Genomic DNA, 22,808 nt, shown 5'->3' with positions numbered 1-22,808 from the left:
TTCTTTAAGTATATCAACAGCAAAAAAACTAGGGCAGAGCATATTGCACACATAATTAACGATGATGGGAGGATGGTTACAGAGGACACTGAAAAAGCAACCGTGCTGAATGCTTTTTTCTCGTCAGTCTTTACACAGGAAACGGAGGGGTACACTGACCATGACTGTATGGTTAGTAGTAATACACAGGACTTGCCACTATGGCTAACAGAGGGTGAAATCAGGGAAAGGCTGGATAAACTTAACACAAACAAATCACCAGGCCGGATGGCGTACATCCGAGAGTACTCAAGGAACTCAGTAAGGTTATATCCAGACCACTGTTCCTGATCTTTGCGGACAGTATTAGGACAGGAGATGTACCAGGGGAGTGGAGGAAAGCTAACGTGATTCCAATATTCAAAAAGGGTCAGAGGCATATACAGGGAAATTAAAGGTCTGTCAGTCTGACATCAGTAGTATGCAAACTTCTGGAGGGGATGATAAGGGACTATATCGTAGAGTTTGCTAAGGACAACACCATCATCAGTAGTAACCAGCACGGGTTTACCAATGGGCGTTCTTGTCAAACCAATCTCTTAACATTCTACGAGGAGGTGAGCTGTGAGCTAGATAGGGGCAGACCAGTGGATGTGGTGTACCTAGATTTTGCTAAGGCGTTTGATACAGTTCCCCATAAGCGCTTAATTTATAAAATAAGGTCTGCAGGTATCGACAGCAGGGTTTGCTCTTGGATATGGAACTGGCTAAAAGGGCGTGTCCAAAGGGTGGTAATAAACAGCGCATAGAAAAAAAAAGGAAGGGGCCTGACCACCGAAACGCGTTAGCGGTCCTGACTGAAGGACTTGTTCCAGTTCACACATGGTGGATGCTTGTAACATGATTTTATCTTTACGTCTGTGAGTATGCATTTGGCATTTTTATTAAAATTTTGCAAATAGTGACCACGGGTAATGCACTAGGTGTTTGCGCCTCCTTATCCTTTTTTTTCTATGTACCCATGTTGAAGTTCCCTGCCTGAGGAGAGCAGCACGCCAGTCTTCCCCTTCGGAGTGAGCGCTAGGCTGAATTTTTGTACTTTAATAAACAGCGCATACTCAGACTGGTCTGAGGTAGTAAGCGGGGTCCCCCAAGGCTCAGTCCTAGGACCAACCCTGTTCAATTTATTCATAAACAGCATTGAGGACGGGATCAGTAGTTCAATATCAGTTTTTGCAGATGACACAAAATTAGGCAGGGCAATAACAGCACAGCATGAACCAGATATCCTACAGAATGACCTGGACAAAATAACGGAGTGGGCAACGACTTGGAAAATGAGGTTTAACGTGGAGAAGTGTAAGGTTTTGCACTTGGGGACTAGCAACATAAAAGCACAATACACGTTAGGAGGGGAACCCCTGGGAGAATCAAAAATGGAGAAGGATCTGGGTGTCTTGGTGGATGATAGACTAGGCAACAGCATGCAATGTCAAGTGGCAGCTGCCAAGGCTAGCAGAATATTAGCATGCATAAAGAAAGGGATGTATTCCAGAGATAAGACTATAATCCTTCCACTTTATAAAACTCTGGTCCGACCGCATCTGGAGTATTCTGTCCAGTTCTGGTCACCAGTCCTCAGAAGGGATGTGTTGGAGCTGGAGAGGGTCCAGAGAAGGGCAACTAAACTAATTAGGGGATTGGAGGACCTTGATTATGACCTTGATTATGAGGAGCGTCTGCAATCGCTTGATTTATTCTCCCTGGAGAAGAGACGCCTGAGGGGGGACATGATAGCAATTTTTAAAATATCTCAATGGGGATCTAGGCTTAGAAAAAAAGCTGTTCAGTCGCAGGGATTGCATGAGGACTCGGGGGCATACAATGCGATTAGAGGAGAAGCGTTTTAACCTCAGGCAACGTGGGGGGTTCTTTACTGTTAGGGCTACAAGATTGTGGAATTCTCTACCACAAGAGGTGGTTTCTGCAGGTAGTATGGTGGCTTTCAAAAGACTACTAGACGTACATCTCAAGGATCAGAACATTCAGGGGTATGCGAGATGATTACAGCCACACACACCTACACAGGTTGAACTGGATGGACTATTGTCTTTATTCGACCTCACCTACTATGTAACTATGTAACTATGTAACTATATATAAATTCTAATCTGTATACATGGTCAGGGTTAAATTGGCCATACATGGCTTGATTTTTGGCTGATGCCTGTGAATCAGACAAACTTTAAGCCAATAAACCGGGTGAAAAAAAAAAAAAAGTAAACCGAACAGTGGCTGCAGCCAAATGCAATCACTCTTTGGCTAATCTGACAGTCGAAGGCGCTGGTTGTCAGGATACAATAGCCGGCAGTGAAAGATTTGTCCATCCAAGCGGTTTACCATGAATGGGGGAGCAGCCCCAAAAAATGCTTTTGTGTGTTCCCATAGCAAGCCTCTCCCTTCCTATGGGGCCACTCGTGCAGGCTCGATCCCAGGTCTATTGACACGTACAGTCTGGCTCAAGCCCACCCCCTGCTCCCTCTATTTGATTGACAGCAGTAGGAGCCAATGTGAGGACAGAGAGAGAGAGCAGCCTTGTATTAAGATCAGGCTCAGGTAAGTACTTAGCAGGGCTGAAGGGGAGCCGAATATGGAAGGATTTTTTACTTTAATGAAGAGAATGCACTAAAGTAAAAAAAACTTTAGCCTTTACAACCACTGTAAGTACAAATGTTGCTTAGAGTGGTTCTTCAGATGACTAAAATGTGAGTGCTATGTTGAAAAAAATGTAAAAGGTTTCCTTTTGTTAAAAAACAAATGTTTCTGCCTGCAACAGTAACCACACGGGAAGTCTCTCATCTAAAGGAGCCACATCAAGTATCCACAATGAAAAGGGAAATTGATTTGACATTATTCATTGCAGGATAGTGATTTCTTGTTCCCCCTCATAGAGCATATAAATAACAAATCCCTGACGTACTAAGGACAAGACAGAAGAGGGATGATCCCTTTCTTTTAACATTTACCAAGAGGAATCCAGCCAATAGATAATGAAACTGCCTCAATTTTCTTCCCCATGTCAGTAATTTAAAAGGCTTCTATGCTGCAGAAAGGTAGTTATTAGTTGCAAGGGGAGTTGAAGAGAACACAAAGAAAGCGATCCTCCCTCCATGGTCTGTGAACCGTTGTAAGAGAACACCCACTGAATATTATGAAGGAGACAAGTCACAAAGTGCTAGCACACCCCTTTCATCTCCTGTATTACAGCAGAGCTCTTCACTAACAAGAAACCAAGTTTCCACTACTAAGAGAACAAACTTGGGTCTTTAGGCGAAAAATAAATATACAGTGCCTTGAAAAAGTATTCATTCCCTTAAAATTCTCCACGTTTAGTCATGTTACAACCAAAAATGTAAATGTATTTTATTGGGATATTATGTGATAGACCAACACAAAGTGGCACATAATTGTGAAGTGGATTTAAAATGTTTTACAAATAAATATTTGAAAATTGTGGCGTGTATTTGTTTTCAGCCCTGAGTCAATACCTTGTAGAACCACCTTTCACTGTGATTACAGCTCCAAGTCTTTATGGGGATGTCTCTACCAGCTTTGCACATCTAAAGAGTGACATTTTTGCCCATTCTGCTTTGCAAAATAGCTCAAGCTCTGTCAGACCAGATGGAGAGCGTCTGTGAACAGCAATTTTCAAGTCTTGCCACAGATTCTCAATTGTATTTAGGTCTGGACTTTGACTGGGCCATTCTAACACATAAATATGCTTTGATCTAAACCATTCAATTGTAGCTCTGGCTGCATGGTTAGAGTCATTGTCCTGCTGGAAGGTGAACCTCCACCCCAGTCTCAAGTCTTTTGCAGACTCTAACGGGTTTTCTTCTAATATTGCCCTGTATTTGGCTCCAACCATCTTCCCATTAACTCTGACCAGGCAGCTTCCATGTCCCTGCTGAAGAAAAGCATTCCCACGACCTGATGCTGCCACCACCATGTTTCACGGTGGGGATGGTGTGTTCAGGGTGATGTACAGTCTTAGTTTTCCCCCCACACATAGTGTTTTGATTTTAGGCCAAAAAGTTAGATTAGTTGGACGGCCATGTCTTGGTAGGTTTGCAGTTGTGCCATACTCTTTCCATTTTCAGATAGTAGATTGAACAGTGCTCCACAAGATGTTAAAAGTTTGGGATATTATTCTTAAAACCTAACCCTGTTTAAACTTCTCCACAACTTTATCCCTGACTTGTCTGGTGTGTTCCTTGGCCTTCATGATGCTGTTTGTTCACTAAGGTACTCTGACAAACCTCTGAGGGCTTCAGAGAACAGCTGTATTTATACGGAGATTAAATTACACAGAGGTGGACTCTAATTACTAATTAGGTAAGTTCTAAATGCATTTGGGTCCATTAGCTTTTAGTTAGGGGTATCAGAGTAAAGAGGGGCAGAATACAAATGCACGTCACAGTTTTCATATTTGTAAAAAAATTTGAAAACCATTTATCATTTTCCTTCCAATTCACAATTATGTGCCACTTTGTGTTGGTCTATCACATAAAATCCATTTAAATTTTTGGTTGTAACATGACAAAATGTGGAAAACTTCAAGTGGTATGAATACCTTTTCAAGGCACTGTATGTAGAATATTCATGTGAAACCTATAAAGGTAATTCATTTGTGCTCATACACAAACCCTGGAACCACAACATGGAGCTGCTGTGCCCCTTGATGCATATTTAGGTTGAAAGAAGACACACATTTATCTAGTTCAACCAACAGAACAAGTGAATAAATACATTTGTGTATTCTCTTTATTATCAGGGAGCTCCAGCTATTGTTCAGCACACATTAGGGTCTAGGAAGTACAACATTTGAAGTGATTGTAATTTATAGGTGGACTAAGTCAGCAGCTGCGATATTACAGAACCTCTACCTTTTTTATTTTTTTTTATTATGAGCTGAAAGTTCTGCTATGGTCATTAGTAACATCCTAAAATGTAAGATTAACTTTCCTGTCCCTCTTTTTGGTCTAACGTAATCAATCTCTATACTACTATCCTATATATTTTATTTATTATAGATATTTATATAGCACTTTCAATTTATCTGCCTCACTGCTCTCAAGAGCTTACAATCTAAGGGGAGGAATCCCATGCAACCACAGGGAGAACATGCAGGTGATGTCTTGGACAGGATATGAACCAAGGACCCTAGGTACTGCAAGGCAGAAGTGCTGTGCTTAGCTGTAAAAAGAAGTATACTGCAGTGAACTTTTCACCCAACCTCTAAATGAATGCAGTTGTTGTTTTGAAAAGCCAGTATAAAGGAAAGGTGTGGGTGAAAAAAGCACCTATTAATAATCTATTAATTCTTCAATGTTTGGATGAAAAGGCATGGTAGGAGTAGGAGTGAGCCCTTTGCCAACATACTTTGAGCTATAAATGTATCTGTTTTTCCCATCTCAGAAAGTTGCTAAGTACAGAGGTGGTAAAGTATACCCAGTGTATAGCACTGCAGAGTGGAAGCAGAGTCTGCATAAATGGTTGTCCCTATGAATATATAGGGGTTGATTTACTAAAACTGGTGCTCACAGAATCTGGTGCAACTGTGCATTGTAACCAATCAGCTTTTTCAATAAGCCTTTAACAATAAAACTTAGAAGCTGATTGCTTACTATGCACTGCTGCACCAGATTCTGTGTGCTCCAGTTTTAATAAATTTACCTCCCCCATACTGTACAGGTCTCAAAATGTCAAGTCCTGAGCTACTAGCCAGGCCTCAAGAGTTACTCGCCACCAGTTTTCCTACCCAACCCCAACCCTGTTCCACCTCTAATTCTGCCCCTAAACATGCCCTCAAATTATTTCACGAAATGACACTGTTAAATGTTTTATACAGAATTAAAGTTACAGAAATAAATATTGACAACAGCTTTATTATTAACATAAAGCATTTTTCACTGAACTGACTGTGATAAATAAAATAAGGATAAAATAGGATTGGCTACTATAGGCAATGTACACATCATTACTGCCTAGTTAACCGCTTGCCGACAGCCGCATATACTGCGGCGGTCAGCCCCGTGCAGGCACCTGCGAGCCAATAGGGGGCGAGTGCGCGCCGCCAGAGGCACGCTCCCGCCCCCGCTCGTTCACGGACACCCCCGCGCCTGTGCCCGGCGAACCCAATGTCCGCCGGTCACTCGCGACCGTCCGTTACAGAGGGAGAAAGGCAGGCGGCTAATGTAAACAAAGCCGCCTGTCATTCTCCCCTGTGTAAGTGCAGAGATCATACGGTCCTGCTATGTAGGATCGTATATCTCTGTAGTTACACAAACAGCCACACCCCTTCACAGTTAGACGCACGCCCCTAGGGACACACTTAACCCCTCCTTCTCCAATAAAGTTAGCCCCTTCCCTGCCAGTGTAATTTTTACAGTAACAGTGCACATATATAGCACTGATTACTGTAGTAATGTCACTGGTACCCCCAAAAGTGTCAAAAATGTCAGTCAAGGGTCCGATCTGTCTCAGGTGTGGGCAGCTGAAGCCGAAGCGTCCTCTTCGGCGACATCAGAGTCCCAGAATGCCCTGCACCGGCCCTGCTTGTCAAGTCTGGGGCATGCCCAGAAGCTGTTTAGCAGGGAATGACGCGCCTGCACCGGAAGTGACGAGCAGGGCCGGTGCAGGCGCATTGAATCATGGGAGCGATGATGCACATCTCCCAGGAGTCAATGCAAGCAGGAAAAGACGCGGCCGCAGAGGGAGGAAGAGGAAGGAAGGTAAGTATATTTTCTTTAAAAACAAGGTAAGTAAATCCAAAAAAAAAATGTAAACTATCCAATTCTTTTTCAGGTAAAAAAAAAAAAAAAAAGCGGATGGTGCAAAGTTGTTTTTGAGGCCGGAACTCCGCTTTAATTAAATATTTACTGGCAGTACTTGTATTGTAAATATAACAGGCTGGCAGTGGCCAGTCCAGTATAGCATTTATGTAAAAAAAAAAAAGGCTGGCGGTGCCCAGTATATTTTTTATGACAGGCTGGAATTGGCCAGTATATATATTGTAACGAAGGCTGGCATTGCTACATATAGTACATATAAAAGGCTGGCAGTGCCCAGTATACTATTAAATAAATACTGGCAGTTACCACATACAGTATAGTTAATAGGCTAGAAATGCCCAGTGATTTTTATATTGCAGGTTGGCATTGCCCAGTATTGTATATGACAGGCTGGTATTGCACCATATACGTATTTAACAGTGCCCAGTATAGTGTATCTGTCAAAGGCTGCCAGTGTCCTGTATCGTCTATACAACAGGATGCCATATGACAAGCTGGCAGTACCCTATATATTAAACAGGCTAATACTAATAATAACAGGTTAATAACAGGCTAAGGGTTAAATATATATTTATGGCTGGCACTACCAAGAACAGTATATATAACTAGGCTGGCAGTGGCAAATGTAGACTATATATGACATAGTAGCAGTGCCCCTGCGTATATTTATCACCAGGCTGGCAATGCCTAGCATAAACATATAAACAGGTTGGCAGTGCCCAGTATAACATAACAGGTTAGCAGCGCCTAGGATAATGTATCTGAAAGATTGGCAGTAAAGTATATATGACAGGTTGTAAAAGATATATGACAAATTGCAGTGCCCAGTATTAGTATTTTTTTAAAAGGTTGGCAGTGCCCTGCATAGTATAAATATAAAGAGAGGCTGGCAGTGCCCGGTATAGTATTTATGTCATAGGCTGGCAGTGCCCTGCTATCCGTAGAATGTCCCCCTCCCCAAGGCTCTGTACTGTGATCAGGTTGGGTATCTGCTCATGTGATGGGTAACATCATTTGATAACCTCCGGCTCCCCCATCACTGCACACACCACCCCCAGCCTCACCTGCTCCCACTGTCCCTGCTCCTGACTTCGGTTCAGGGGGGGGAAGGCAGATTGGGCTGTGACGTATGCTTTCCCAAGCTGAGCGGAAAGTCCCGGCTGGGACACCATGCACCCTTTTCCCTACCCCTTCAACTACTAGCCTCCACCCATCCAGTTCAGCCCCCCCAATGCGGCTCCACACTGGCCTTCAGCTTTTTTCCACTCGCCTAATGCCAGCAGAAATTTTGAGGGCTGCAGTACGTGACTTCCGAAGTTATATTCTAGAATTGTTTCTGGAATTTTTGTAACCTATTCATTTTGGATATGAGACTAGCATGCATAAAAAAAAACTGGATGGTCATTCATCCAATATTCTCATCATGTGTACTGGGCATGCCCGTTCGACAGAAGCAAGAATGTCAGACTGGCTGCTGTATGCACGGGCCGAATGTCGGCTGGATTCTATTGAACTGGGCGATACCGGCCAATAGTTGGCCGTGTGTACCAGGCTTATTATAAATCCACCAGAAAAAAATACTAAATTGCTGTAAACATCCAACATCCCGAAAAAAATACAAGGAACAAAAAAAAATACCCCCAATAATGAGACTTTAAAGGTAAGTGTACCAGGCTTTAGCTTTTCAGTGCTGTGTTTCTTGGTTCAACTTTAATCAAGGGCACCATCAATAAGGAGTTTGTTTTTTTCCCTGTATTTATTTCAGTCACTCTAGTTTCCTCCTGCAGTCCAAAAACACTTTCTTTCCTTTTCATCAGTCCAGAGAATGACAGGTGAATTCTGGCTCTGCATACTGCACTTTCCCTCAATAAAAAGCTTTATAAATCCACCTCAGCAGAATTGAAAAGTAGTTTTTTTTTTTTTCTTCAATATAACAGATTTAGTTTTAGCACATTTTCCTACCGTACTAAAGCTTTCCAAAAAATATAAGACTTTCTATTCTTTTTTACCTCTACCCTCCAATCTAATTCACCAGGGAAGGTGCAGTGCTTGCAGCTAGGCAGCTTTTCAAGTCCTCCCACGCCATCCATTAATACTGCTCAGTAGAATACAGCCCATGTAGTCTTAAGTCTTTTGTCATCATCACAACAGCCAATGACGCAGGGAACAACAATGAACGATTCCTTTTTTTTTTAAAGGCACTTTAAATCAGTGAAATCATTTTGAAAATGTAGAAACTTCTACCGTGGTGCAATATTATTTAAGACAGAAATATGTTAGTGGTACAGAACAGTGAACTTACAGAGGACAGGTGCTTGAGAGCCCCGCTTTAAAGTAAAAGCAAGAATGTAACAAGGTTCTTCAAAATTACTTCTATGCAGTCACCACGCATGATGTCCTGCTAAAACTGAATAAAGAATGGCATGCATGTTAGAATCTTATTGTATAATTCCCTTTGAATTTCCCAACAATGTGATGGCCTGTAAATCAAGTGGTTTTGATGTATCCATCACACACTATACTGTACATAAATTGCTAGATAAATTACAAAAATTGTACAGACTGCAACATGTGTGGCCAACTTGAAGGGCAAATATAAATACAGTATCTCACAAAAGTGAGAACACCCCTCACATTTTTGTAAATATTTTATTATATCTTTATATGTGGCAACACTCAAGAAATTACACTTTGCTACAATGTAAAGTAGTGAGTGTATAGCTTGTATAACAGTGTACATTTTCTGTCCCCTCAAAATAACTCAACATGCAGCCATTAATGTCTAAACCGCTGGCAACAAAAGTGAGTACACCCCCAAGTGAAAATGTCCAAATTGGGCCCTATTAGCAATTTTCCCTTCCCGATGTCATGTGACTCTTTAGTGTTACAAGGTCTCAGGTGTGAATGGGGAGCAGGTGGGTTAAATTTGGTGTTATTACTCCCACTTTCTCATACTGGTCACTGGAAGTTCAACATGGCACCTCATGGCAAAGAACTCTCTGAGACTCTAAAAAAAAGAATTGTTCCTCTACATAAAGATGGCCTAGGCTATAAGAAGATTGTCAAGACCCTGAAACTGAGCTGCAGCATGGTGGCCAAAACCATACAGGTTTAACAGGAAAGGTTCCATTCAAAACAGGACTCGCCATGGTCGACCAAAGAAGATGAGTGCATGTGCTCAGTGTCATATCCAGAGGTTGTTTTTGAGAAATAGATGTATGATTGCTGCCAGCATTGCTGCAGAGGTTGAAGGGGTGGTGGGGTCAGCGTGTCAGTGCTCAGACCATACGCTGTCATCCCAGAAGGAAGCCTCTTCTAAAGATGATGCACAAGAAAGCCTGCAAACAGTTTGCTGAAGACAAGCAGACTAAGGACATGGATTACTGGAACCATGTCCTGTGGTCTGATTAGACCAAGATTAACTTATTTGGTTCAGATGGTGTCAAGTGTGTGTGGCGGCAACCAGGGGAGCAGTACAAAGACAAGTGTCTTGCCTACAACCAAGCATGGTGGTGGGAGTGTCATGTTCTAGGGCTGTATGAGTGCTGCCGGCACTGGGGAGCTACAGTTCATTGAGGGAACCATGAATGCCAACATGTACTGTGACATACCGAAGCAGAGCATGAGCCCCTCCTTTCAGAGACTGGTTCGCAGGGCAGTATTTCAACATGATAATGACCCCAATCACACCTCCACGACGACCACTAACATGCTAAAGGTGATGGACTGGCCAAGCATGTCTCCTGATCCAAACCCTATTAAGCATCTGTGGGGCATCCTCAAACAGAAGGTGGAGAAGCTTACGGTCTCTAACATCCACCAGCTCCGCGATGTCGTCATGGAGGACTGGAAGTGGGCTCCAGTGGCAACCTGTAAAGCTCTGGTGAACTCCATGCCTCAGAGGGTTAGGGCAGTGCTGGAAAATAATGGTGACCACACAAAGTATTGACACTTTGGGCCCAAGTTGGACATTTTAACTTAGGGGTGTACTCACTTTTGTTGCCAGCGGTTTAGACATTAATGGCTGTGTGTTGAGTTATTTTGAGGAGACAGCAAATTTACACTGTTATACAAGCTCTATAGTCACTACTTTACTGTAGCAAAGTGTCATGTTGTCATGGACATGCAATAGTGTCTGGCAGCTTACCTTCTCCATGTCTCCAATAGAGACCTGACTCTCCTTTTGGCAGCCTTTTATCGTCTCTCCTCCCTGTATGGCTCCACCCCAGGCCATTCCAGGAAGTTTATATTAACCAGTGCACTGCAGGTCTGCTTTGCTGTTCGAAAGTGTTTGTTTGCTTGTGTTCCTGTCTGCCGTGTGCTACATCTACCTTTCTGTGTACCAATTTTGGCTTGTCTCTGACTACTCCTGTTTGCCTGTGACCCTGACCTTTGGCCTGTTCCTTGATTACCCTTGTCTGCCTGTTGCCCCGACCTCGGCTTACCAATCACTATCCCTTGTGTCCTGAGTGGCTGCTTCCCCTCTTTCCCTACGGAGCGTGACCCGGGGGACCCCAGGAGCCACGACCTGGGTCCAGTTGCAGCGAAGTCCATCTTCACCACTAGAGGCTCTGGTCAACACCTGCTGGGCCTTAGACTCCGCGCCCTCGGGAATCTTGGGCTCACGTTTCCTGTCCATCCGCAGCAGTCAGCTATTGGGTTCACTACCTTGCGGGGGGAGTGTGTACTCACTTTTGTGAGATACTTAGTGTATATATATATATATATATATATATATATATATATATATATATATAAATTTTCTAATTTTTCAGGACTAAAAAAAAAAGCTATCTTTTCATAAATGTTATATATTTTATATTTATCCTAATAAAAAAAATCATAAATTTGATTACTATGTAGCCTTCCTTCCAGCATGTGTGTGACTATTTAGGCTCCCCTTCACATTTTCCTTTTGCACCTTTGTTGAAAAAGTCTATCAATAACAGAGCTCAACAGCTCAAGCTGAAATTTGCACACAGTCAGAAGAACGTCACAGACAACTCTGAAGTTTCAGTCAGACAAAGCAAGCCTAAGGCAGGGCCTAATGCTATGCTGTCCCTTTAAGTAACTCATGGTGCTTCAGGAATTCTTCATGACATTCATTTATAAAGCAAAGACTGTGCCCATATTATCAAAAGCAGATAAATATCAGTTTAAAACGTATAAACTTTAAAATCATGTATAAAATAACCAAAAACCATAACAGCCCCCCTTTAAATCTTAAAAGCTTTTAGGGTTAGACTACACTTTTCAAATGGTCACCTTTTGAAAACGTCACAGGAAGTGACGAAACGCGTCAAGGTTGTAGAACGCATGTCAGCACGCTACGCACCACGTGGAACGCAAGCCGGAACACTCCGCTCACCACTCTGCTAGGAGGTGTTTGTAAGCGGTTTCTTTGCCTGCAAACTTGGAGTTTGAGTCTTTCTTCGCTCCGATTTTTATTAATATTTGATGAATAAACTTTTAAAATGATAATACACTATCTGGAGCCTTTCTTTTAACCCCATATCCTGAGGATCGAGATCGGGTAAGGAGAAACCTAACCTGTATCCCACCAGGATCATCCACAAAGGGGATCCCCAATCCGGCCTGAACGGCCTCCAAGCGCTGTAGGTCCTAGTGCTATACAGCACATAGGACCCAACAATTCTGGTAAGTCATTTATATCTACCATAAGCCACAGGAAAAGAGGAATCCATGTCACGAAAGTCACAAACTTTTATTTATTGAGCACAAAGCACTTTGCACCTGATCACCACTTGAAAAGACTTTATTTATTGAATTTTACATTTATTTTATTCACATATATTGATCACCACCGGAAAAGACTTATTTATCTATTTATCAATTCCTTGGAACTTTTTATTAATTTTCATGTGTTTAATTGATTTGTATTTTCACTTATACTGTAAAGATACGTTTTCAACATTGTTCACATACATTAAATTAATTGTTTTTCTGCGGCAAGCGCTGTATATAGCCTAGGCTATTTTTCTATCATCCATTTTAAATCTACAGCTGCTGCCACACAATATATATTTTTATATTTATATCTCACTAATTACATACATATTTTTATCTTATATTTAAAAAAAACCTTTTCCGAGGAGCGGGGAGATACACTAGTAAAGTGATATCTTTTTTCTATCTCCTTTCAGTTCTGTTCCGTTTTTTGGAACGGAAGAGAACCCTATTTTTCTTCTGTTTAAAAAAACGGAACAGACGCAAAAACGGATGTCAGCGGTGTCATCCGCTGACATCCGCAATCCCATTGACATAAATTATCTCCGTTTATCATCCGCAAACGGATGGGATGATAAACGGACATACGGACCGGATGACACAAGTGTCATCCGTGTCCGTAAAAAAAAAAAAAAAAGTGCTGGAGTGGATCAAAAAATGGTCCGCCCCGTGTAAAAGGACCCTTAGAATGAGATGGTGATCAGTGCTTGCAGCTGGCTTGATTGAAGTAGTATTGGTCGTAGTAGCTCGCAGGAACCTTTGAAATCAGTTTGTTAGTTTTGGGGATGATGGTAGACTGAATCACTTGAGGACTCTGGTGGGGAGATCACTGTACTGAGTTCCCAAGTCTTCCTCTCTGCTTCAGCCATAATGGGGGGTTTATTCCTGCTACTGGATCCTTCATTTATGTTACACCTATTTAGCAGTTTTCCACACTGTCATTTCCAATTACTCCATAGCTGTGTAAAAATGTCCAGGCATGAGCATTTCCATTGTTAACACTATTTACGCTACACTATAGTCTTTTCCGAACATTTTTAATGTGTATGTAAAAAAAGATTAGAGTAGGGAAGGGTTACACATTTTGCCAATTTTTTTTGATGTTTGTGTCCCTGCTGAGGAGATTCAGCTCTCTATTTGTCCTGCTGACCATTGTCACTGAGATAGAAAGTGACGAGAAACCCAAACATTTTGAATGGTCATCAGAGCAAGAGGCAGAGACGTAACTAGATCCTTCAGGATCCCGGTGCAAGAAACCACGAAGGGCCCCCCTAAACCCATCCCAGGGGCCCTTGCATCAATCCTAGGGCCCTTTATTATGGTAAACAATAAAAGAGAAGAAAATGTGGCCAAGGAGACACCAACACAGGTTACCCTGTATTAGAAATGTAAAAAAGTTTATTATCAAATACCCATAAATACTGTATATCCAACAATAATAGATATGATCAAAATAGAAAACCACAAGGAAAAGATGGAAAATAAATTAAATAGTACCCCCAGTCAGATCCCTCTCAACCCCCCCCCCCCAAAGGGACACCCAATGCCCCGCCACCACAGTTCCTGCTAAACCAGCCTGCATTGAATGCACTAATACCTCTGTCAGAATAGCAACTGGGGCAACTATGTTCAAGTCCCAATTGAGCCTGGGTTCACGCATGCTGAGGTTTACAGCAGGGGGTCTGGTGCATCCCTGCTTACCGAATCAGGTCCGAATTTCTGCCTGAATTTGCACCTGTTTTGAAGCCAAAGGTGCACAGGACCCTTTCCAAATGTGGACCATGGCCGCCCTGGAGGTGTGTGAACTGGCTCCATTGAGAGCCGGTCACACTCTCCTGTCATAAGAATTGGATGCGGGAAACCCAGCCTTAAAATAGAAGTTGACTAAATGCGTGATGTAAAAATGGCATTCCAAAGTGTTATCCTCCCGTGGATGGACAGCAATCCAGGTCTCTATGGCCATTCTGTGAAATATTGCAAATGCAGATTGTGATAAACGTCCAAAAAAGTGGTGTTAGGTTACATGTAGCTGGTCCAGTCCACCAATAACTTTGATTGTGGCTATGAACCTCTTGCAATAGCCAGAGAGCCAATGTAGGTTATGGGGGGGGGGGGGGGATTGGGGGGATGGATTTCTCAGCTGCATTTTGTGAGTGATATGCCGCAGGTGAGCTCACTGTGTTAAGACAATGCTAAGAAAATGTCTCAACTGCCCCCCTGTAGGTGTATGGCTGAAAGGCTCACTGTAAGTGCTCTAAACTGGATGGATGTCTGGATTGCAATTCTTCTGTAAACAATGACCAGAAGACTCACCAGATCCTAACCCCTCCTGGGGACTTGTTCCCTTTAATGAACTGTAACTTGATACAGCTGATGCTACTGATGGAACAGGGAGCCCAGAACGGGATGAGCTCACTGCAGATCAGTGTGTGCTGCTAAACAGGGAGCTGACACATGAGCTGATTGAGCTCTGCAGACGCCGACCTGTGCAGAGCCCTCCATGTCTTCACCCCTACTAGGTATATTATTGGATGATCCAAAGTGCCGCTTGAGATTCTCTCAGATACCGGGTCGCCTGTGTAAAGCAACTCATCTCTGCGGGATGCAAGCTGTCAGAACTCTAAAAACACTCCACTGCAATAAGTTCCTGTAGCTCTGTAGAGTGCCGGGCTGCCTATGTGAAGTCTTCTTGCGGGCTTAAGGCCCCTCCCACAGTGGCAGAAAGCCAGGGCTCAGTCGCAAATGCAACTGCTGCAACCCTGGTAGTACCGCCACTGGCAAGAGGTCAAAGAAAATCCTCAAATGGGGACACCTGTTGATATTTTATTCATATCTTGCATCACGAGGGACAAAAGAAACCACCGGTTATGCTCTTGCTTTCTGCCTGCCTAGACCTAACCACATTCTCACTTGCTGCCTGCCCCAGCTTTTGCTTAGACCTGCTCAGCCAAAGCACGGAATCTAAGCAACAGTTTGTCTTTGACAGAGCCTCTGAAGGTGGAGATGGACTTGAGGCCTTAGTTGTCCCATTTTACTTTGCTGCACACTGTCACCACTTCAAGGCCCTGAGGATCGCCACACCAATGGGGTGAGTGGAATGGAAAGGCTACAATACAAAGTCTGTTCACAGAGCTATGGAAGAAAGAGTAGTCAGGTCCAGGTGAGAGCTGAGGCAGGCTGCAAGTGAGAATGTGGTCAGGTCTAGGCAGACAGCAAACAAGAGCATAATAAGGTCAATACGAGTCAGCAATTGTCTGGCAATCTCCTAGGCAAGTATTATAGGTCGTTGCCAAAGGATGACTTGCAATAAAACTTGGCACCAACCCGTTCAAAGTCTGGTGCTTAACCACTTGCCGACTGCGCACAGTATATTTACTGCGGCAGTCGGCCCCGGCCAGGCAGAGTGACGTAGATCTACGTCGCTCGCCTGTCACTCCTTCTAGAGCCAATAGCGGGCGAGCGCGCGCCCGCCGAGGCGCGCGCCCGCCGAGGCGCACGCCCGCCTCAGCTCGTTCACGGAGGAGTGCGGGAGTGTGACTGGAGGACCCGATGTCCGCCGGTCACACTACGATCGCCGGTACAGCGGGAGAAAGACAGAGCGGCTTATGTAAACAAGCCGCCTGTCTGTTCTCCCTGTGTAAAAATGAAGATCAGACGGTTCTACTATGTAGAACCGTTGATCTTTGTTTTTACACCAATAGCAATGTCCCACTACAGTTAGAAGCATGCCCCTAGGACACACTTAACCCCTCCCTGTCCAATACTGTTAACCCCTTCCCTGCCAGTGTCATTTTTGCAGTAACAGTGCATATATATAGCACTGATTACTGCAGTAATGTCACTGGTACCCCCAAAAGTGTCAAAAATGTCAGTCAAGGGTCCGATCTGTCCACCGCAATGTCGCAGTACCGCAAAAAAATCGCAGATCGCCGCCATTACTCGTTAAATACCGCAAAAAAAAAATCGCAGATCGCCGCCATTACTCGTTAAAAAAAAAAACACCAAAAATGACAAAAATCTTTCCCTTTGTTAGTAAACGCGATAACTTTTGCGCAAACCAATCAAAATACGCTTTTTGCGATTTTTTTTACCAAACATAGGTAGCGTAAAACAAATTGGCCGAAAATATTAAAAAATTTTGATTTTTACATTTTTTTGAGGGGAATTTCATATAAAAAAAAGTGAAAAATATTGTTATTTTTGCAAAAATTACGCTCTTTTTTTGTTTATAGCGCGTGATCAAAAAATCGCACAGGTGATCAAATACCACCAAAAGAAAGCTCTGTTTATGGGAAAAAAAGGACGTGAAATTAGTTTAGGTACAGCGTCGCACGACCGCGCAATTGTCCGTTAAAGTCACGCAGTAAAAAATCGCAAAAAACCCCCTGGTCTTTTAGCAGGAAAATTCTCCGGTGGTAAAGTAGTTAAATACCCTTCCTGGTTAGAGGACACCCCCAGCGTTGTTACTGGGAAGTATGGAGGTCATGGTAGGGATTCTGCTAGTACCATTGAGTGCAGCGGGGGGACACAGGAGATCAACACTTCAGGAACTGTCTGTAGAGACTTTGAGGTACAAGTCCTTTTCAGCAAAGCGGTGCTTGGCAGCACAGGCAGTGAGAGAGGAAAGTATTTACATTCTTCCTTGCAGGTATAGTACATCTGTACATTTTTAACCTTAGTACACACCTGTGACCTCACTATGGACAGTATTTACACATTTTGAAGAAGCGGCAAAGAAGCTATAAAACAAATCCTCACACACCTCTCTATCTTCATGCACTATGAAGTAATTCACTCTCAAATATTATCAAAGAACCCAACAAGTCAGATTCAGCTGGTTTCTAACAGTTTACATTAGAAGGCTGGCAGGGTGCAATATCTGGTCTTTTTAGAAAATAACTGAGATTTTTGTGTCTGTTGTGAAATTAGTTTAACTTGCAGTCCAACTGAGGAATGTGGAGGAAAGGGTTACAACACAAAGCACGCTAGTAAAGGAAGTGTCTGTGGATACACCTTGCTGGTATAATTTAATTTAAACCAGTACATACAGAGAAAAAAAAAGCAATTTTTGAAATGTAATGTAATATAATTTTCCAAATTACAAAACCATGTGCAACAAGTTATTTAGTTTAAGTGTTTGATTTTAGATACACTTTAATTAGGAAATAATATGTCTCAAGGAAAGTGTATTTTCTAATTGCTTACTCCATATTAGTTATATAAGCAATGAAACAAGATTATCTACATTAATCATTGAGTTACTTACCTCTGTAAAGCCCAAAAAAACCTTCATAGCGTAACACTTTCCTAAAACAGTCAAAACTGTTTTTATACAACAACTCTCCTACAAAGGAGGATCGCTGGTTCTGCATGCGAGTCTTCACAAGATCAATGGGGTAAACGGCCGTAGCTCCGACAGCTGAGAAGAAAGGGCAAATGTACAGTTATTACTGTAAGTCTTTTATGCTTTTACCCTGCAATAAGTATCAGAATTCATGAGGAAGAGAATAAAGAAAGGAGGATTACTTTAGAAATATTGGTTGTTGTTAAGCATTACATACCACAGTATATAGAGAGGGTTTTATGTAACTTTTTCTACGCACTATTTAACTCATTTTAATGGTTAACACTTAACCACTTTACCACTAGAGGATTTTGCTGTCTTACGTCTAGGCCACTTTTTGCGATTCGGCACTGTGCGACTTTAACTGACAATTGCGCGGTCGTGTGACGCCGTACCCAAACAAAATTTGCGTCCTTTTTTTCCCACAAACAGAGCTTTCTTTTGGTGGTATTTGATCACCTGTGCGATTTTTACTTTTTGCGCTATAAACAAAAAAAGAGCGTTTATTTTGAAAAAATAACAATATTTTTAACATTTTTTTATATGAAATTGCCCCCAAAAAAATGTAAAAATCAAATTTTTTTAAAATTTTTGGCCAATTTGTTTTATGCTACCTATGTTTGGTAAAAAAAATCACAATAAGCGTATTTTGATTGGTTTGCGCAAAAGTTATTGCGTTTACTAACAAAGGGAAAGATTTCTGTCATTTTTGGTGTTATTTTTTTTTAACGCGTAATGGCGGCGATCTGCGATTTTTTTTTTGCGGGACTGCGACATTGTGGCGGACAGATCGGACCCTTGACTGACATTTTTGACACTTTTGGGGGTACCAGTGACATTACTGCAGTAATCAGTGCTATATATATGCACTGTTACTGTAAAAATTACACTGGCAGGGAAGGGGTCAATTTTATTGGAGAGGGAGGGGTTAATGTATGCCTGGCGCTTACTAACGTGTGTGGGGGGAGGTGACTGAGTGACACAAGGACAGATCGAGGGTTCAACTATGCTGAACCCTGCAATCTGACCCTGCCTGTCACTTAGGAGATCCGCCCGCTTGTGTTTACACAGGCGGGCGGATCTCCACACTCGATTCCCAGACGATCGGGGAAGAGCGGCGGCGATCGCCGCTGCTCCTCCCCTGGCCCGACTCCCGCTGTGACTGAATACAGCGGGAGCAAGCCTCCGGCGGCACGCGCGCGCCGCCGAGAAAGGGGAGTGTCTGGCGACATAGATCTACGTCGCCAGACGATAACGAACCACTTTGCCGCAGTGGGCTCAACGTGAGCAGACGGCAAGTGGTTAAAGTGTTTGTTAACCTAAAAAAAACAAAATTGGATCCTGTTCCCTTAAGCATGTTATACAGCACAGTGCCTGTGCTGTGTCATTTGGCCCCCTGTTACACCTGAAATACCTGGCTGATCCTGCCCGTCTATACCCTCCCCTCTGTAAACTGACCAGGGATTATCATGGCTTATCATCAACGGACGAAAAATGTACCATTTGTCCGTTTACATCCATTTTTCGTCGGACCTGTTTTTTTTAACAGAAGAAAGATAGGACTTTCATCCATTAAAAAAAAAAAAACTGATTTTGACGGAAGCGGATGAAAACGGATGTCAACAGATGAACGGATAAATGGTCAGTATGTGTGAAAGGGGCCTAAAATAAATTGTTGCACTTGCATAAATTGCAAAAAAAAAATTTATGTTGCAATAATGATTACAAAGCTGCGTTAATAAGTATAATAATACATTTCAATCTGTGTATCATAATTTACCCATAAAGCATCTTAAGGACTGAACAGTGTTTTTCCCACAATATAGCTTCAGCAAGTCAACTTTCCCTAAGGAAACATTTTCTCTCTAACAAAGTAAACTTGTCTTTCGAATGTCCACCTAAAGTAAAGGTATTTTCTTGCTTCACTGATATAATTTCTGCTTCCTTTTCATTTTACAGGATTCTGCATTTTTCTCTCTTCTTTCATCTTAGGCTCTCTGCTGCTTGTACCGGTGCCACCACACATAATTAATCTCCGCAGAGAACGCTGTATGTGGAAATACTGTATTATTATGGAACTTCTGTCCACAAGACTGTCTGGAGCCAGAGGTGGCACAGCCGATCTGACGGGTCCCTGTGATCACAGCCAAAAAAAGGCCCCTGGTTCTTACTCTGGTGAACAATGCAGTGCACCTTAGCTGATCTGTACCGCTCGACACAGCTAGTATTACATTAAGCCAAGCATACAGACATATCACTCACCTCCAGCAATTGAACCCAATGTGAATCTGTAGGCAGACTCTGCAGCCTGGAGCCAGATAGGCCTACCCCTGTCGCTGTAGGATTGCTATAGAAGGAAACAAAAAATGAAAAAGTTCATGGGAACTAAAGAAAAAGACAAGGTGGTCTTGTAGATATGTAGCATGAAGTTTCCATCAGTGATACATTTTTGAAATATTATATGTATTACAGTATTATTGGAAAAACACCTGACATGCAAAGCAAGTCATACAAAGCTATTATAAAGTACCAAGTGTGGGATGAATATAAATATGTATAAATGTGACAAACTGAAAGGGCTACTAGCAACATTTAACACCTTCTCAGAGGGAAAACATACCTATTCATTCCATGAAAGTTAAATTACCAACAATAGGCTTAAAGTAGAACTATAGGCAAAACCTTTTTTTATTTTATTTTGGGTGGAGCAAAGGATGGTTATAACCCGTCAGATTATTTTTTTTGTGTCCCATTTTGGAGATTTCCCTTAATTTCCTGTCTTATAGCCAAACAAGAAGTGAGAGGAAATCCCTGCAAATTAAGGGAATTTTCGGGGGACCCCCAAAGATTCCCCTCTTATTATTTTTCTGGGGACAACCCAAAATGTGGGATTTTCTCTACTTCCACTTTCAATGATAATGGTAAACAGGACAAATGAAAAGGGTGCAGGGGCACATACAGCATTAAAAATCAACAGGGGTTCTAACCCCTTCCCACAATCAAAAACTTAAAAAAAAAAAAAATTGCCTATAGTTATATTTTAAGATGAATTGGTTATAAAATAAGGGTGAACTCACACTGGCAAGAGATGAACTGAACTGTGCCTGATTTCTATTGTTTTTCCTCCCCACTGGTCTGTACTCACACTGGACTAAAAGCAGGTGCTCCTGGGCATATTTACATCAACTAGACCACAGTGATCCCTACTTCTGTGCTCGGTCACCTTTCGAGAGTTCTGTGCTCAAGCACAGTTTGCATTCCAAGTGTTTCCGGCCATGATAAACTTAGAGTATGCTCATACTGAGACTGGTTTAAGTGAACCATGCCCAACTTCAATTGTTCCCCTCCCTACACCCCGCTGGTCTGCACTCACACTAAACTTCAGGCAAGTGATCCCGGCACCCTTACATCACTTCTGCTAACCAGACCAGTTATTCCTGCTTCTGTACAAAGTCTTTTATGAAGAGTTCTGGCACAGTTTGCACTCACCTTGCAGCAAACCGTTCTGGACCACAAGTGAACCTCTTCCAAGTGATCCCGGGTACAGAACACCTAACTGAACCTGGGCGCGATTTGCAGCATTCACATTACACAAATGAACTGGCCTAAGGAGCTGAACCGCACCCGAGGCCCGAGAGCGGTTCAAAATCCCAGTGTGATTGCACCAGTGGATTGCAATGCTATATCTAACTAAGCATAAAAATGCTCCCACCCCCCTGTTAAATTTTAACTACCCTGTAGAAGAAAGATGCATATACTTACCTAGAAGGCCCTCTGGTCCAGTCTCATGATCTCCCCAGGGGCTGGCTTTAGGAGAGAAGAGAGGGCACCAACAACGAATGGAATTCCTAAACTGTGACGTCACCCATAGACATTTTATGGAGCATCAGTTAGTCGGCTGTCCCTCATTCCCCATGATGCCGGCCGCTGCAAACTGATTTTGTGACCAGACAGGGGCACCCTGACAATAGAGCAGTATAAGCATTTTCCTTCTACAGGGTAGTTAGAACAGGAGGTATAGAGGGGGATGTAAGCCATTTTAAGCTCTCCAGCCTGGACTTCCACTTTACCCATTCCCAGCACTCACTACACAAATAAACCAAACCAAGGGGGTGAACCATGCCTGGGCTTGATTTGACTTGCTAGAGTGATTGCGCCCTAAGGCCCCGTTTACACTGGGGCGATCCGACTTGCCGGGGCGACCTCATAGGTCCTCGGAGCGGCCGGCACGGACTTCATAACATTGAAGTCTATGCAGGTCGCTCCGGGTCACCCCAAAGAAGCTCCGGACCCTTTTTCTAAGTCGGAGCGACTTGTGTCGCTCCTATTAGAACGGGTCCACAGCTTCTCTATGGCAGGCGACCGGCGACCTGTCAGGTGACCAGGTCGCCTGACAGGTCGCCCCAGTGTGAACGGGGTCTAAGAGAGCTGCCAATGCCGACATGTTTTTTCAAGATGCAACTTTCATGGTTGCCATGGTTTTACTTGTTCCACTACATTGTGGATCACTGACTTGGTATTTGCAGATTAGGTATCAGGACTTGGTTGTGCAGGGTTAGTGACTCTATGTAGAGGAAAAGGAAAAAAGGATGCCCACTCTGGTGCCCGTACCTTCAAAATGAAGTCAGGAACAGTCAGGATCTGCATTTCAATACGGACATCCCTTTGATCTTTTTTGCAGTTTGCGGTTACAAATACCAGAAGTAGTGTTAGGATTGGGTTTGCTTTACGCAGATTTGGAATTCTTATACAAGTATATAGGAATGCAAAACCTGCTTGAAGCGGGTCAAATGCAGATAAGGAGGTTAACTGCAGGTCAAATGCGCTTGTTAGGCATTCCAAATGATCTCAGAAGTGTCTCAAACTGGTGCCATCAACACCAG

General features: G+C 42.9%; 1 protein-coding gene across 1 annotated transcript in view; it reads right to left on the bottom strand.

Moving 5' to 3' along the window:
• Positions 1-22,808, bottom strand: part of SLC25A12 (solute carrier family 25 member 12) — a 236,588-nt gene that overhangs the window by 97,149 nt on the left and 116,631 nt on the right. The window contains exons 10-11 of the mRNA XM_082260302.1: positions 20,188-20,272; positions 17,848-18,000 (exon numbers count right to left, since the gene is read on the bottom strand). Coding sequence (XP_082116428.1) covers positions 17,848-18,000; positions 20,188-20,272 — 238 coding nt within the window. The remainder of the gene's footprint in view (positions 1-17,847; positions 18,001-20,187; positions 20,273-22,808) is intronic.

The sequence above is a fragment of the Pelophylax lessonae genome (assembly GCF_965119305.1).
Source record: "Pelophylax lessonae genome assembly, chromosome: 6".
In the NCBI taxonomy this organism is placed as follows: Eukaryota; Metazoa; Chordata; class Amphibia; order Anura; family Ranidae; genus Pelophylax; species Pelophylax lessonae.
Note: the sequence above shows the minus strand (reverse complement) of the source record. Positions and strands in the feature narration are given on the sequence as shown.